Source organism: Oculina patagonica, chromosome 8 (genome assembly GCF_052425735.1).
Source record: "Oculina patagonica isolate OP01 chromosome 8, crgOcupat, whole genome shotgun sequence".
Classification (NCBI taxonomy): Eukaryota; Metazoa; Cnidaria; class Anthozoa; order Scleractinia; family Oculinidae; genus Oculina; species Oculina patagonica.
Genome location: NC_135765.1, coordinates 28,090,724 through 28,104,213, shown reverse-complemented (window position 1 = coordinate 28,104,213; position 13,490 = coordinate 28,090,724). Strand labels below are relative to the sequence as shown.

Genomic DNA, 13,490 nt, shown 5'->3' with positions numbered 1-13,490 from the left:
TGACTGATAGATTGTTTATCCGTGTGATAACAATAAAAGAATGCAATAAAATACAAGCAGATTAAAATGCGTAAATTATTGTCTATTGCTTATTAAGGTACCCACCCAGGCAGATTTATAAGTTTCAGATCTGGATACCTAACATTACGAAAATGTATTTCTATCCTAAAGGAAAGCGTTGCTAACGGTTAAATACCTGCCAAAGTTTTGCGTTTTACCCTTAGTCAGTTCTATTTAAAAGCCAGCCTTAGTTTATTTAAGCTAACTCTCTTACCCGCATCCATGCAACATCAAGTACGAGTGATCAACTAATTAAGTGGTGATTGTCGGTTTGGAAGAAGTAGGAGTTAAACCTGTAGAGCATACAAAACACAACTAATAGAAGCAAACAAACGTAAGCTTTCTCAGTAATATGACGACACAATCGACTAGGACTTCAAGCGCGCGCAAATTGTAAAATTCCTTTTTGATCGCGCGCGCGTGGGAAAACAATGGCCATTTTCTTCGACGCCTAACTGCTATGTGCGTTTTCGTACAGTTTAAATGGCTATTTAAACTTGGGATAACAATAAAAATCGGCAACGTAACGAGTGTTTCTACGATGCAAATTCTGCTACAGCAAAATGCTGTCTGGTGTTATTCTAACGGAACTGCTAAAAAAGCGAAACTTCAATCAAATCAAATCACGATAACATCTTTTAAATGATACGGCAACTATATCACACTAACAAACATTTTGTCTTACTGTATGCATTGTAATTACAGTCTTTTTCTACCAATTTTAGGTTAAAGTTGGAGACAAAGAATGTGACGTGATGAGCGGGTTTAGAATGTATATCACCACAAAACTGGGAAACCCTTCATATACACCTGAGGTGAGTGAAATGAACACTGAACAGCGACCTGCTACTTATGTACACCATCATTAGTTAATGGAAATAAAAGCTGAAACGTTTTTCCTTCATTTTTAGGTCAGCGCACGAACAGCAATAATCGACTTTACTGTGACAATGAAAGGATTGGAAGAACAGCTTCTGGGAAGAGTGATCAATACAGAGAAAGAGGTGAAACGTAGTTTGTGATCTTTGCTCTACCCTTGTTCTCTACAAATCTTGCTCATTGTGTTTTTATAGTCCCCGTTAAGAAACTTTTTAAATTTAATTTTCTCACGATGTGCGTAGGAGCTAGAAGCAGAACGAGTAAAGCTCATGGAAGATGTGACAACTAACAAGAGGAAAATGAAAGAGCTTGAAGATAATTTGCTATACAGGCTGACAAGTACTCAGGTCGGTTTGTTTTGAATGCATTTTTCGTTCTATAAAAACTTATAGCTTAGAGAGTTATATTTAGAGTTAATAGATTAGGATAACAGTGAAATATTTTACCGTTCAATGGCAAAATCCCTACGCCTTTCAGCTGACGGGCATCGCGTCATACCTGACGGATGCCTCTGGAACATTGTGTGCAATGGCGTGGCACAGCCATCAGCCATTTTCTGCATGCTTTATTGTTAGTCAATCTCTAACACGGATACGACGATCTATAACAGCTTCGGTTTAGAGCAGTTTTCAATTGAGTGTCGTAAAACCAAAGTAATTACTCTGGCCAATCACAAAGGACACAGACAATCCAGTGAACCAATCAAAACTCGAAGCAAATACATGTAGCTGGCGCGAAGCGCGGAAAAACGTGCGCAAGCGAGTCACGATTGGTTTTGGTTTTAGTTCTGATTGGCTGAGAAAGTGGCGCGAAATTTTTAAGCCAATCACTAAGCGTAGTAATGCAAAACCAAAGCAAACGCAATTCACTTTCGACACTCAAGTGAAAACCGCTCTATTTTTGCCTACTTGGTCTTGCTACAACATGTCCATAATAAGCTACATGTCCATTCCTTATAAGTTGATTGAAGTTGGTTGTTAAACTGTTTTCCTACAGGGCTCTCTAGTAGAAGACGAGTCTCTTGTAGCTGTACTGAAGACCACAAAAGAGACAGCTGAGGAAGTGAGTGAGAAGCTTGCTGTGGCTGCTGAGACTGAAGTGAAGATCAACTTGGCTCGAGAGGAGTTCCGTCCTGTGGCTACACGGGGCTCTATTCTTTACTTCTTGATCGTCGAGATGAGCATGGTCAACGTTATGTATCAGACGTCACTGAGACAGTTCTTGGGGATCTTTGATTTGTCCATGGCAAGGTAAGCATTGACGGAGAAAATAAAATCCATGATGCAAAATCGATCTAAGTTACATCATACATCAGGCCTTTTTATTTGGTGCCAATAGTTATTATGCGACATAATGTAGTCCAGTCGCTCTGTTTGTTAAGCTTCCTTTTCAGATGATTTTTATAAGACACCTGAAGCCGAAGCTTAACAAACGGAGCGACTCACTCCGCACGAAATGATTTGTTTAGATAATTTTTTTTGGATATTTTAGAATTCTTATTCCCGTCGTCTTATTCGCTTGTTTTGCGCTTTTACAACTATGTGTGCCATTCGCACAGTTTCTTTTAGCCCTTTTAGCCTTTTCTTATCGTCTCATCGCTTTTACTATATTTCTACATGTAATTTTATTCCAACACCGAACTTGCCGAACGGTCGAAACATCGCTTTCTATTAGTGTTATAACCTTATCACGGAATAAAACCTTGTAGTAGTGGTTTAAAACTGTATTAAAACACAAAGAAAATACCATATATCTACAAGAAGTAGGGATGGTCTTTAAATTCTTTGGCAAGATCGACGCGTACTGCAACTTGATTTCAATCAATTCGGTCATCCGGTTTAGAATTCTCTGAAATCATATCGGTTGATGTGCATTTAAAGAACCATATGGAGTTCCCCATAGAAGAGAGTTAGAGTTGCATTTTACGCGATACAAATAGCCACATAGGTCAGATAAGAGCAAGGAATTGAACACTTCTTTTATGAAAAAAGAAAGATCCAGTCGGGGGAATAAGTGCCGGTTTCTGCAAATCTTCGTTGAAGCACTCGAAGAGTTTCCGCATTATTTCATCCAATCAACTAGCGCGAGGCGCTCAAATGTACCCCGAAAGCAATCGTACGATCAAATACGTCATAGTTGCTAAGCAAGTTCTGGGACAAACACAGCGGGCTTAGTTCTGTCCCGAAGGCGGGATATTCGTCATCAATTGATACTTTTCCCTCTGACTGGATCCAGTTGCGGATCTAGGGGTGGCCCCAGGGTCCCCCGGGCCCCCACCTTATTTTTAGGCCAAAAAGAGGCCTGAGGGGCCGAGAAGAAATACTTTCGAGAACGCTGCCCCTCTCCTCCCCCGTTTATTCCAGGGTCTGAATTACCCACAGATGATTCAAATGATCTGTTTAATCACTCAAAGGTCAGAGAAATCCCCGATCCCAGCAAAGAGAATCCAGAATATCATCGAGTTCCTTACGTATGAGGTGTTCAAGTATTCCTGCCGTGGTCTGTACGAGAATCACAAGTTCTTATTTACCTTGCTTTTGGCGCTCAAGATTGACATCCAAGGTGGCAAAGTCAAGGTCCAAGAATTTCAGACCCTGATAAAAGGTAAAAAAATATATCGATTTCTTCTTTTCTCTGGTGTACAGTAGAAACCTAGGAACCTGTAGGAACCTTTAGGAACCTGTTAGGCTAAAATTTTCATTTAAACCCTCTTTTCGTGAGAACCTATTAAGCCTAAAATTTTCAATAGCTTTTTATTTTACAAAATCCACTGGACTGATGAGTCACTATCCTATGGAGTGGTTAGTTGGCTTTGTTACTACTACTTCTCCACTGGTCAGTGTTTCGTTTGTTGAATAGCATTATCTACGGCTTTTAAGCCAGGAAAAGCTTTCTACAAACGGATCCTGGCAATATTATGAGCTTATATTGAAACAAAACACTGTAGTTTGAATATCTTAAAAAAAAATAACGAGAGACACCATGATAGTCAGGCAGTGTACGAATTAAATGAAGCCTGCAATCCCAGATCCAATCTCTACAGTGATAAAAATACAAAGACTGGAATCAATCAGAACTCAAGGTAAAAACCTGCAACGGGCGCCAAGCGCGGGAAAACATGTCACGAGCGCTAAGCGCGGGAAACGTTTGACCAGTGAAAAGCGCGGGAAAACGTGCCGCCAGTGCAAAGCGCGGGAAAACGCACGTGAGCCAACTCAGGATAACTTTTCGTTTTGCATCTGATTCGTTGATGGCCGGGATAGCAGCTCCACTCTGATTGATTAGAACAGGTTTTTAGTAATAAGTGCTGTCGTAAGTAACGTCTTATGATTGGTTCCGCTTAAGGTGGTGCGGCTCTTGATCTGAAGGCCGTCCAACCCAAACCTGGCAAGTGGATCATGGATATGACCTGGTTGAACTTAGTAGAGCTTAGCAAGTTACCGCAGTTTTCAGGCATATTAGATCAGGTGTGTTAGTAACTAGGCAGCTAGACTAGTGAAATAAAAGGGGTTCAATGTAGATAGATGTAAGTGCTTGTAAAAACTTTCCGTTGCATTCGCTATGTACTTTTACTGGGATTTACTTGAATTAATATTGTTCGCACCTCCCGGAACATAAGGCCTGTACCGTTGCCTTATATTGGACTCCCTCGTTCGTAATTTCCTTGGCTCAACTTCAGGGCCATCCACTATTATTCAGAACTCTCGCCACCGTGCACTTTAATGTTTGATTTTGACTTAGCCGAAGGCGTACTAGCCTGCGAACGCAGACGTATTTCCGGTTGTAGTTTCTCTCCACCGAACTTTTCGGTGGAGAGAAACGACAACCGGAAATACGTCTGCGTTCGCATGCTAAAGGCGTACCAACAATTATTGCAATTTACCAAGTGATTTTTCATTTTTGTAAGGTTCATAATGGCCTTGTGTCTTCGCTGAATAACATGCTTAAAAGCAAAACGAAGACTGAGACGAGATTTAGTAGTCCTGTGAACATTAGGTTTTGGCACACTCCACTCATTGCCTTATCAGTCAGGCTCCCTGCATTTAAGTTAAATTCTAACGAGCAAAAGGTATCTTCTAGGTTCGTCGGAACGAGTCCGGCTGGAAACAGTGGTTCGACAACGATGCTCCTGAAGAGAGCCTCATCCCTGATGGCTACGAGATCTCACTGGATACCTTCAGGAAACTTCTGCTAGTCAGGTCAGACAGACTGTGCAATCCCTTGTACCTTATTATAGGAAATTAACGCTGATGTTTATTAAGGAAATTTACGCGACTTAAATTAACGCGAATTGAAGGAGAAATTCAGTTACTTCTCAATAATGAAAAATTAACGCGAAGAGGGGTAAGCATTCCAAACTGAAGGAAATTAACGCGACGTATATAAAGAAAAAAAACACACTTGTTGAGACAACAGGAACAAGTAGGCGTATAATCTTAAACGGAAACAACGTTCCTTGTACTTAGCTAAGGGTTAAGCCCAAAGGAATCTGAGCGCTTTGAGCGCTCTTCACAGTTTCAGTGATACCGGCAGATTTCCACCCTGATAAAATAATGTTTTTTTTTTCCCTAGGAGTCAAGAACGTCTGTACTGTATCAAAAAATTGGGCCAAAATAATGGAAATTAAGGTCACGAAAACTAACGCGCCACTTAACGTTAACAAAAAAGTAACGCGAGTTTTAGAATTTCGCGTTTATTTAATGATTTATGAAGCGTTAATTTCCTATAATGAGGTTCTATCCTTATGTCTAGTTGACTTAAGCAACACTTATGCATGATGCTTGTCACTTACAGGTCATGGTGTCCTGACCGGACGCTGCACCAGGCCCGTAAGTACATCGCAGACACCATGGGTGAAAGGTACGCTGAGGGTGTGATCCTGAACCTTGAAGCCACCTGGGAGGAGAGCAATCCTCAAACACCCCTGATTTGCTTCCTCTCCATGGGCTCTGATCCTACAGGCGCCATCGAAAACCTCGCTAAACGCAAGGGAATTGGTACGTTAGAGAACTAAATCAGGAATCGATCTTTTGTGTAGTCCTGGTACCTGTCAAAGCATGACTTTAAGAGCGCGTTTTTACCCACATTTTTGGAATAAGAATGGGTGGTATCGAATACTAGGAATAATTCGGATTGCCAGCATTAAAAAGATAAACATTAAATAAACATTGCGTAATAAATGTGAGGGCCGACGAAGAGGCTGCCATTGCAGCCATTATCGCAGCAATGATTCTATTTAATAAAGAGGAGGAAGAAAGTATAGAGACTGTTATGGATTTGCCGAATGTTCAGGCAGTGCTATTCACAAGGGAGAGGAGACACATCCCTCGAGTCACGGGCTATGCCGTCCGCCATCTTGGATGTTCATTTGCAACATTCTGTTCATTCTGCCCCTGGGAGCAGAATGGACGGAATGGCGTTGTCCATTCCGGAATTGGAATGCGGAATATAAAAACGCGCGCATTTCACATTCTGGTTATTTTTATTCCAGAATTGTGAATAAAAAAACTCATCCTAAGTGTAATTGTTTGGTGTTTTTGCAGAGTGTCGAGCAGTGTCCATGGGTCAGGGACAGGAGGTGCACGCCAGGAGACTTCTTCAACAGTCTATGGCCGGTGTAAGTAATTATTATGTCGTCTTGGTGTGCATTACGGTTTATTTACCTATTCGAAAGTAACGGTCTATAGATTCATGCAAAACACAACGCGCAACCTGGGTCGTTAGCGCTTGTATAAGGGCAGTGTGGCCTCACACCAAAACAGCAACAATATTAAAATATGAGTGCTGGTAAACACGGACAGCTGTTTCGGTTACCGTAAATGATCGATTAAGCGCCACTACTCGAATAAGCCCGCACCTTTACCGAAAATAATTTAATAAGCGCCGCGGCGCTAATTTGGGTATTTACAAAGATATTGTGAAACTGTGTTCATGTTACCTCTTGTATTTTGAACAGCAATATTTTCCTTAAGACACTGAGAAACTGTGTTCATGTTACCTCTTGAATTTCATTTAAAATAATTTTACATTGAATTGTGCATACCTAGCTAGTACGCGCCTCACTTAATTCTCTCTATATTCCCATTAGTGTTTTACGGTAGTTGAAATAAGCGCCGCTCTCGAATTAGCGCCACATCTTTTACAGGGAAAATTAAATAAGCGCCGCGGTGCTCAATCGATTGTTTACGGTACATCTCGTTAGCAGGCCAAACTAGCATTCCAGCATGCATTTTCTCGTGGAATTGTGCTGCAGGTTGAGTGTGTTCTTTTTTACTGTGTTCATATATGTTCTGCCATATGATATGTGCCAAAATACATATGTCTGCTTCTCGATCTCAGGGTGGCTGGGTGCTGCTACAGAACTGTCACCTGGGGTTAAACTTCATGGACGAGCTTCTAGAGACAGTGACTACAGCAGAGTCGTCACATGAGGGCTTTAGAGTCTGGATCACAACCGAGGCACACAACCAGTTCCCCATCAGCCTTCTGCAGGTACGTACAGTTATACTGGTACCATACCGTAGAAGAACCCCGACGTAACAAACATGCCCAGTGCTCAGTGCCTAAGAAATACAGTCGAAGCTCTCTTAACGGACACTCTCGCAAGCGGACAGCTCCTACTTACGGCCGCCTTGTTGGAAATCCCGTTTTAACTCCCATACAAACACTGTATTTTTACATTCTCGTAAGCGGACATTCCCGTAAGCGGCCGCGGACACTTTCAAAGATTACGATTTTGACTTTTTCTTTGTTTTTAAGCTCCCGTAAGCGGACAGCCCAATGAAATTCCTATTTACAACCTCCTCATCTTATTTTTATCAATGAACTTCATATCGCCGTTCGTCATAATGATTTTACAGTATTTACAGGACCACATTTTAGTGCTTGTTTTGTCGTCATCCACGTTCGTCCGGTTATTTTAGCTGGGCACTCCCGTGCCCATCTTCCTCCACCTCTATACCGCTTAGGAGAACCATTCTCGTAAGCGGCCAGCTCCAGTTACGGACACTTTTTTCGCGTCCCGAGGGTGTCCGCTTACGAGAGCTTCGACTGTAGTTTGTTTGAGGTCTATTTACTAATTCTTAGAAATTCTTAGAAGTAGACAACATTAAAGATAAAGACCATTTTCATTACATCGTCTTCCTTGTTTATTTGTAGTCTTCGATCAAATTCACAAACGAGCCGCCCCAGGGCGTGAAGCCAGGACTGAAGAGAACTTACGCTGGCATCACTCAGGATCAGCTGGATATAACTAACATGCCACAGTGGAAACCGACTCTCTATGCTGTTGCTTTCTTGCATACCGTCGTTCAGGTGAGAGAAATGTATTTTTTCGAGCCCCATCAGTGAAGAGGTTCCTGAAGGGGTAAACTGGGAACTTAGATTTAAGCAAATTTCCATTGGGAAAATGGGATTTGGGTCACTGGGACTGGGATTTGGTCACTGGGAATGGGAATCACAGACAGAGAAACAATAGAACTGGGACTGAGATTTTGAAATTTTGGGAAAACAATAGGCTGGGAAAATGGGATTTATACCCCCCACCCTCCTCATTCAGGACCCTCAGTGAAGATTATTATGAAAGATCTGTTACATAGTACAGTCTCTGTATACAGTCTCTGACGCGTGTCCCATAGTGCCTTCAATACAAAAAAAGCAGCGTCCTTGCGCGAGTCTAATTGCTGTTTTCGTCGCGAGTTCGTAGTTGTCTGATTGTGACGTTGAGCAAGACCAGTTAAACGCATATGCTAAAATAATAACAAAAACATTACTGAGATACCGCTGAAATTGTGATATAATAATTCAATGTATTAAATGAAGTTATGGCGGCACTTAGTGGCTGTTGCTTTTTACATGTCCCTCTACTAACTCTGCACAAAGGGAAAGGCGATTTACTAATTATGCTACTTGCATGTTAAATGCTTTAGCGCACAGTGCGTGATTAACCTGATTTTAAATGACTTGTGATCGATACCTGTTGTTATTTTCCTTTTAGTTGTATGAACTAACTTCATACAACTAGTAACTCCACCTTCTGTTAATGGCTTGTTTTACATGTTCTACTTCTATTCTCCATAGGAACGGCGTAAGTTTGGTCCGCTGGGCTGGAACATTCCTTACGAGTTCAATCAGGCAGACTTTGCCGCTAGTGTGCAGTTCGTTCAAAACCACTTGGATGATATCGATCCCAAGAAGGTACTGAGTCTTTATGATGCATATGGCTGAATTCATTCCATTTGTTAACTATACATTTTAACTTACATTGTAGGGCGTGTCTTGGAACACTGTGAGATACATGCTGGGGGAGGTACAGTATGGCGGCAGAGTTACTGATGATTACGACAAGAGGCTCTTGAACACCTTTGCAAAGGTAAAATCATACTCAAATCCTGTTTTTCGTCATGATCGTCCTCGAAGCAAGCCACTACCGATGAAGCGTTGACTTGTGGGCAGTTTTCCTCTCTCGTGGTTTTTTTCGCCTCTCGCACGATAAGAAGCAGTAGAACATCTTGCAGTCTAGATCACGGTTCTTCTCACGGTGAATGTAGTACAAAAGGACTCACTGCAATAACTCGTGTTTTTTTATAGGTGTGGTTCGGAGAGCACATGTTCACTGACGACTTCTGTTTCTACACTGGCTACAAGATCCCCAAGTGTCGTAGCTTGGAGCAGTTCTTTGAAGCCATTCAAGCTCTTCCGTCTGTAGACACGCCTCAGGTGTTTGGCTTGCACCCCAACGCAGATATCACGTGAGTCAGTTACTTTTACTCTTATCTTCAGAAAGAACATAATGTCGTTGACGTTTTGGCTTTAACAAGGAACGTCACCTCATTTACAGAGGTTTTGATTATTTTTTGGCAACTTCTTCACCTCTGTATTTCGGATTTGCATTATTTAGTTCATCGAAACCACGTTAGTGAGAGGGTGGAGAAATTGAATTAGCCACCGAGCGATAAATCGCATTTTTGATTGTCAGCCTCTTTGATTGGCTCGTTTCAATTAATTATAAATGTAAAGTCTGTTTCCAAGTATTTCTTTACTTTACTTTCAGATATCAGAGCAACACAGCCAAAGACGTGCTGGACACTATCATGAGTATCCAACCCAAGGACGCAGGGGGAGGGTCTGGGGAGACACGTGAAAGTGTTGTGACCAGGCAGGCAGATGATATGCTGGAGAAACTTCCAAATGACTATGTACCACATGAAGTAAGAACAATGAATCTACCGACTAAAATTTAAAGGCCATTAACAGCGTGAAAAACATTTTTTATCTTTCCTGTTTGTGCACAGGTGAGAGCGCGACTACAGAAGATGGGAGCTTTGGCATCCATGAACATCTTTCTAAGACAAGAGATTGACCGCATGCAGCGAGTCATAACCTTGGTACGGCAAACCCTGACTGACCTGAAGCTGGCCATAGAAGGAACTATTATTATGAGTGAGGTATATAAGAATGATATTTTTCTCTATTGTTTTTTGTTTGTGAGTGAAATAAAACAAGTGAAAAGATTAGGAAAAGAGGAAACTGGTGAAAATGGCAGAAATACATGAAACCGGTGAAAAACAGCGAGAAAATAGTTAACAGGTGAGACGAGCGGGAAAACTTTTTACCGGTGCCAAGCGTGGGGATATGCTCGTTTTAGTTTTGGTTTTGCATCTGATCGGATGAGAGGTAACAATCTGGCTGTAATTTGTTAGTGAATGTTTCGCGATTTTTTTTCTTTTTCATAAAACACAAATCAAGGTTATAGAACTTTTCTTAGAACAAAATTTAAAATTTCTTTCCAATGTGAGATAATTGTATGTTTTTCTTGTCACAGAATCTACGTGATGCATTAGACAACATGTACGACGCTAGGATTCCCGCTCTGTGGAAAAAAGTAAGTAATCATTCACAAGGAAGCTTGAGTAAGAACCTTACAGTGAAAGTTGTAGTCCCAGTCACTAAACAAAGGTAGCTATGATAGTTTGGATTTCACTACAGTGAAGAGACGAAGAAGCTATTGAAGGATATCCTCACATGAAAAGAGAGGTTCAACAGAGAAGCTTCTAATATTAGTCAGTTGTCAGTGAAAAGCCGTTTTGGGGAAGTTTAAATGTTGCTTGCTTTTTCAGTTTTTTTTTTTTTTGCTTTTAATCGTAGATTTCTTGGGAATCATCAACCCTAGGGTTCTGGTTCACGGAGTTCCTGGAAAGAAATGCCCAGTTCTCTACGTGGATTTTCAGTGGTCGCCCTAATGTGTTCTGGATGACAGGGTTCTTCAACCCTCAGGGCTTCCTCACCGCCATGAGACAGGAGGTCACGCGCGCGCACAAGGGCTGGGCTCTAGACTCTGTCGTGCTGCACAATGACGTTATCAGGGCTATGAAAGAAGACATCAACTCGCCCCCCTCGGTGAGATTTAAGCTCTTGAGTTTTTCACTGGTAGCGTAATCTCCTTCGTAGCCGTTTTTTTGATGCCGTTTTTTTTTTTGTCGCACAACGCTTTCCTCTTTGGTACGAACATTGCGTGACATCCCCCCCCCCCCCCCAGACTACTAGTAGCGTGGCAACTCAGTACATGAAATGGGTCAATCTAGTGAACGGTAGTACTACAATAATAACCATATTAATAGACAAAACACCAAACATTTAAAAGAAAAAGGAACGCAAAATGAACACAAGCGCAAGCAAAAGAAAATGGAAAAGTTTGAGTTTTGTGCTTGCGCTTGCGCTTATACTTTCTTAGTTAGATAGCAGCGTAGTACGAAGAACGGCTAGTTGAAAAACAGACGAGCCCTCGCCTTTTTTTGACCCGCCGTTCTTCGCGCTGCTCTTAACTAAAGTTGGATTTCCACTGACGCGTAATTTTTACATGCATGAAAAAAAATTAGAGACAATGTATGAACGACTTGCGTAAACGTTTATGCAAGTCGTTCATACATTGTCTCTAACTTTTTTCACGCACGTAAAAAATTACGCGTCAGTGGAAATCCACCGGCACCGTAACCGAATGACTGGAAGAGGCTATTGACTGCGTCACATCGCTTTTTCATGAAACCTAAGCTTAACCGAACATTGCTCTGATTTTTATTACAGGAAGGTGTGTACATATATGGTTTATACTTGGATGGCGCCGGCTGGGATCGCCGTGGGTGTAAACTGATCGAGCCACAGCCCAAGGTCCTCTTTACCCTTCTTCCTGTGGTACACGTGTATGCAGTCAACTCCACGGCACCCAAAGACCCTCGCCTGTACCAGTGTCCAGTGTACAAGAAACCTCAGCGCACAGACCTGACTTACATCACCCCCCTGTGGCTCAAGACCGTACAGAGCCCTGACCACTGGATTCTCAGGGGAGTCGCACTGCTGTGCGACATCAAGTGAATAACGACTTTTGTTCGTTCACTTGGAATATTTTTCTTTATTTTAAGCCTTGTATCGCCTACTAGCGATTGCATTCATTTGTTAACTGTAACCTTATTGTCCCTCTTTTGCATTAGCACGACAAGAATGTGTCATTATTCGTGTTGTATTTCCCTACGTTTGTTTTCAGTCTACAATGACTGCAAACTTTGGTTAACCTGTCAGTTGTTCAAGAGATTTTCTCTGCAACTGTGAAGAATAATTAAGTTGTATAAAGTTGAAAAAAATGTATATTAAAAAGTAATAAAGAAAACATTTAAAAAAAATAAGACCCAATTTGACTTACCTTGAATAAGAATTGAGTTGGGACCGACGTAGCCTGCGTTGCAGACGAACAAAACCCCGGTTATATCCGGATATAACCGAGGCTTTGTTCGTCTGCGACGCAGGCTAGGACCGACGGTATGTGGGTTGGCTGTTATAATATATAATTAGATGGTCTGAATGTCTCATCATCTGCAAAGTGTAAAAAACATATTTTAATAGTTGTTTGCACTTTTCAGAGGACGAGAATATACAATTTTCATAAGTTGGGAACCGCCGTTTTAGTAAAAAAGATTCCCTACCCTTTCACTTCATTACATGGAAGAACAAAGATCGATTCGTTATTTTGTCTGATATTTCAAGTAATTGAACTCGTACGTCAAGTCATCCGTTGATTTTTGCTTCTCGACCTACCCACCCAACAACCTGTATGATTAATGCATAGTATTTTTACATCGAAACGAAATTTAATTTCTTCGTCCAAACAACAAGTAAACGTCTTTGTTTAACTTCGCAAACCTAGTCATTCCCTTTGCTCACAATGTCACTACTGTCAGTCATACAATCCGCGAAAGCGCTGTTCACAAGCGCGGTTTTGGCTTTGCAGTCTTGTGACTTACGGCTCTCCCATCGGGCACTTCCATCTCTTTCGGAGAAACGAGGGAGCAGAGGGCGGTAGAGAAAATTATTTTTTTCTCGCGCGCGCTTTGACTCGCCGCGACGGCTCTTTCATTTTATATAGAAAACAAAGAAGAGGGTCCTGAAGGGGTAAAATGGGAACTGGGATTTGCCTATGTTTTCACTGGGAAAATGGGATTTAGGTCACTGGGACTGGGATTCAGAAACAAAAAATGGGAATTGGAAGCGTGTCAGTACAT

General features: G+C 41.6%; 1 protein-coding gene across 1 annotated transcript in view; it reads left to right on the top strand.

Moving 5' to 3' along the window:
• Nucleotides 1-12,617, top strand: part of LOC144662313 (dynein axonemal heavy chain 8-like) — a 79,660-nt gene extending 67,043 nt beyond the window's left edge. Inside the window, exons 70-88 of the mRNA XM_078523098.1 lie at nt 786-875; nt 972-1,064; nt 1,182-1,286; nt 1,936-2,189; nt 3,353-3,543; nt 4,285-4,406; nt 5,020-5,138; nt 5,734-5,936; nt 6,483-6,556; nt 7,279-7,431; nt 8,098-8,253; nt 9,019-9,135; nt 9,209-9,310; nt 9,529-9,689; nt 9,992-10,148; nt 10,233-10,385; nt 10,763-10,822; nt 11,086-11,337; nt 12,022-12,617. Of these exons, the coding sequence (XP_078379224.1) occupies nt 786-875; nt 972-1,064; nt 1,182-1,286; nt 1,936-2,189; nt 3,353-3,543; nt 4,285-4,406; nt 5,020-5,138; nt 5,734-5,936; nt 6,483-6,556; nt 7,279-7,431; nt 8,098-8,253; nt 9,019-9,135; nt 9,209-9,310; nt 9,529-9,689; nt 9,992-10,148; nt 10,233-10,385; nt 10,763-10,822; nt 11,086-11,337; nt 12,022-12,309 (2,850 nt within the window). The 3' untranslated portion in view covers nt 12,310-12,617. The remainder of the gene's footprint in view (nt 1-785; nt 876-971; nt 1,065-1,181; nt 1,287-1,935; nt 2,190-3,352; nt 3,544-4,284; nt 4,407-5,019; nt 5,139-5,733; nt 5,937-6,482; nt 6,557-7,278; nt 7,432-8,097; nt 8,254-9,018; nt 9,136-9,208; nt 9,311-9,528; nt 9,690-9,991; nt 10,149-10,232; nt 10,386-10,762; nt 10,823-11,085; nt 11,338-12,021) is intronic.
• Nucleotides 12,618-13,490: the final 873 nt, after the last annotated feature.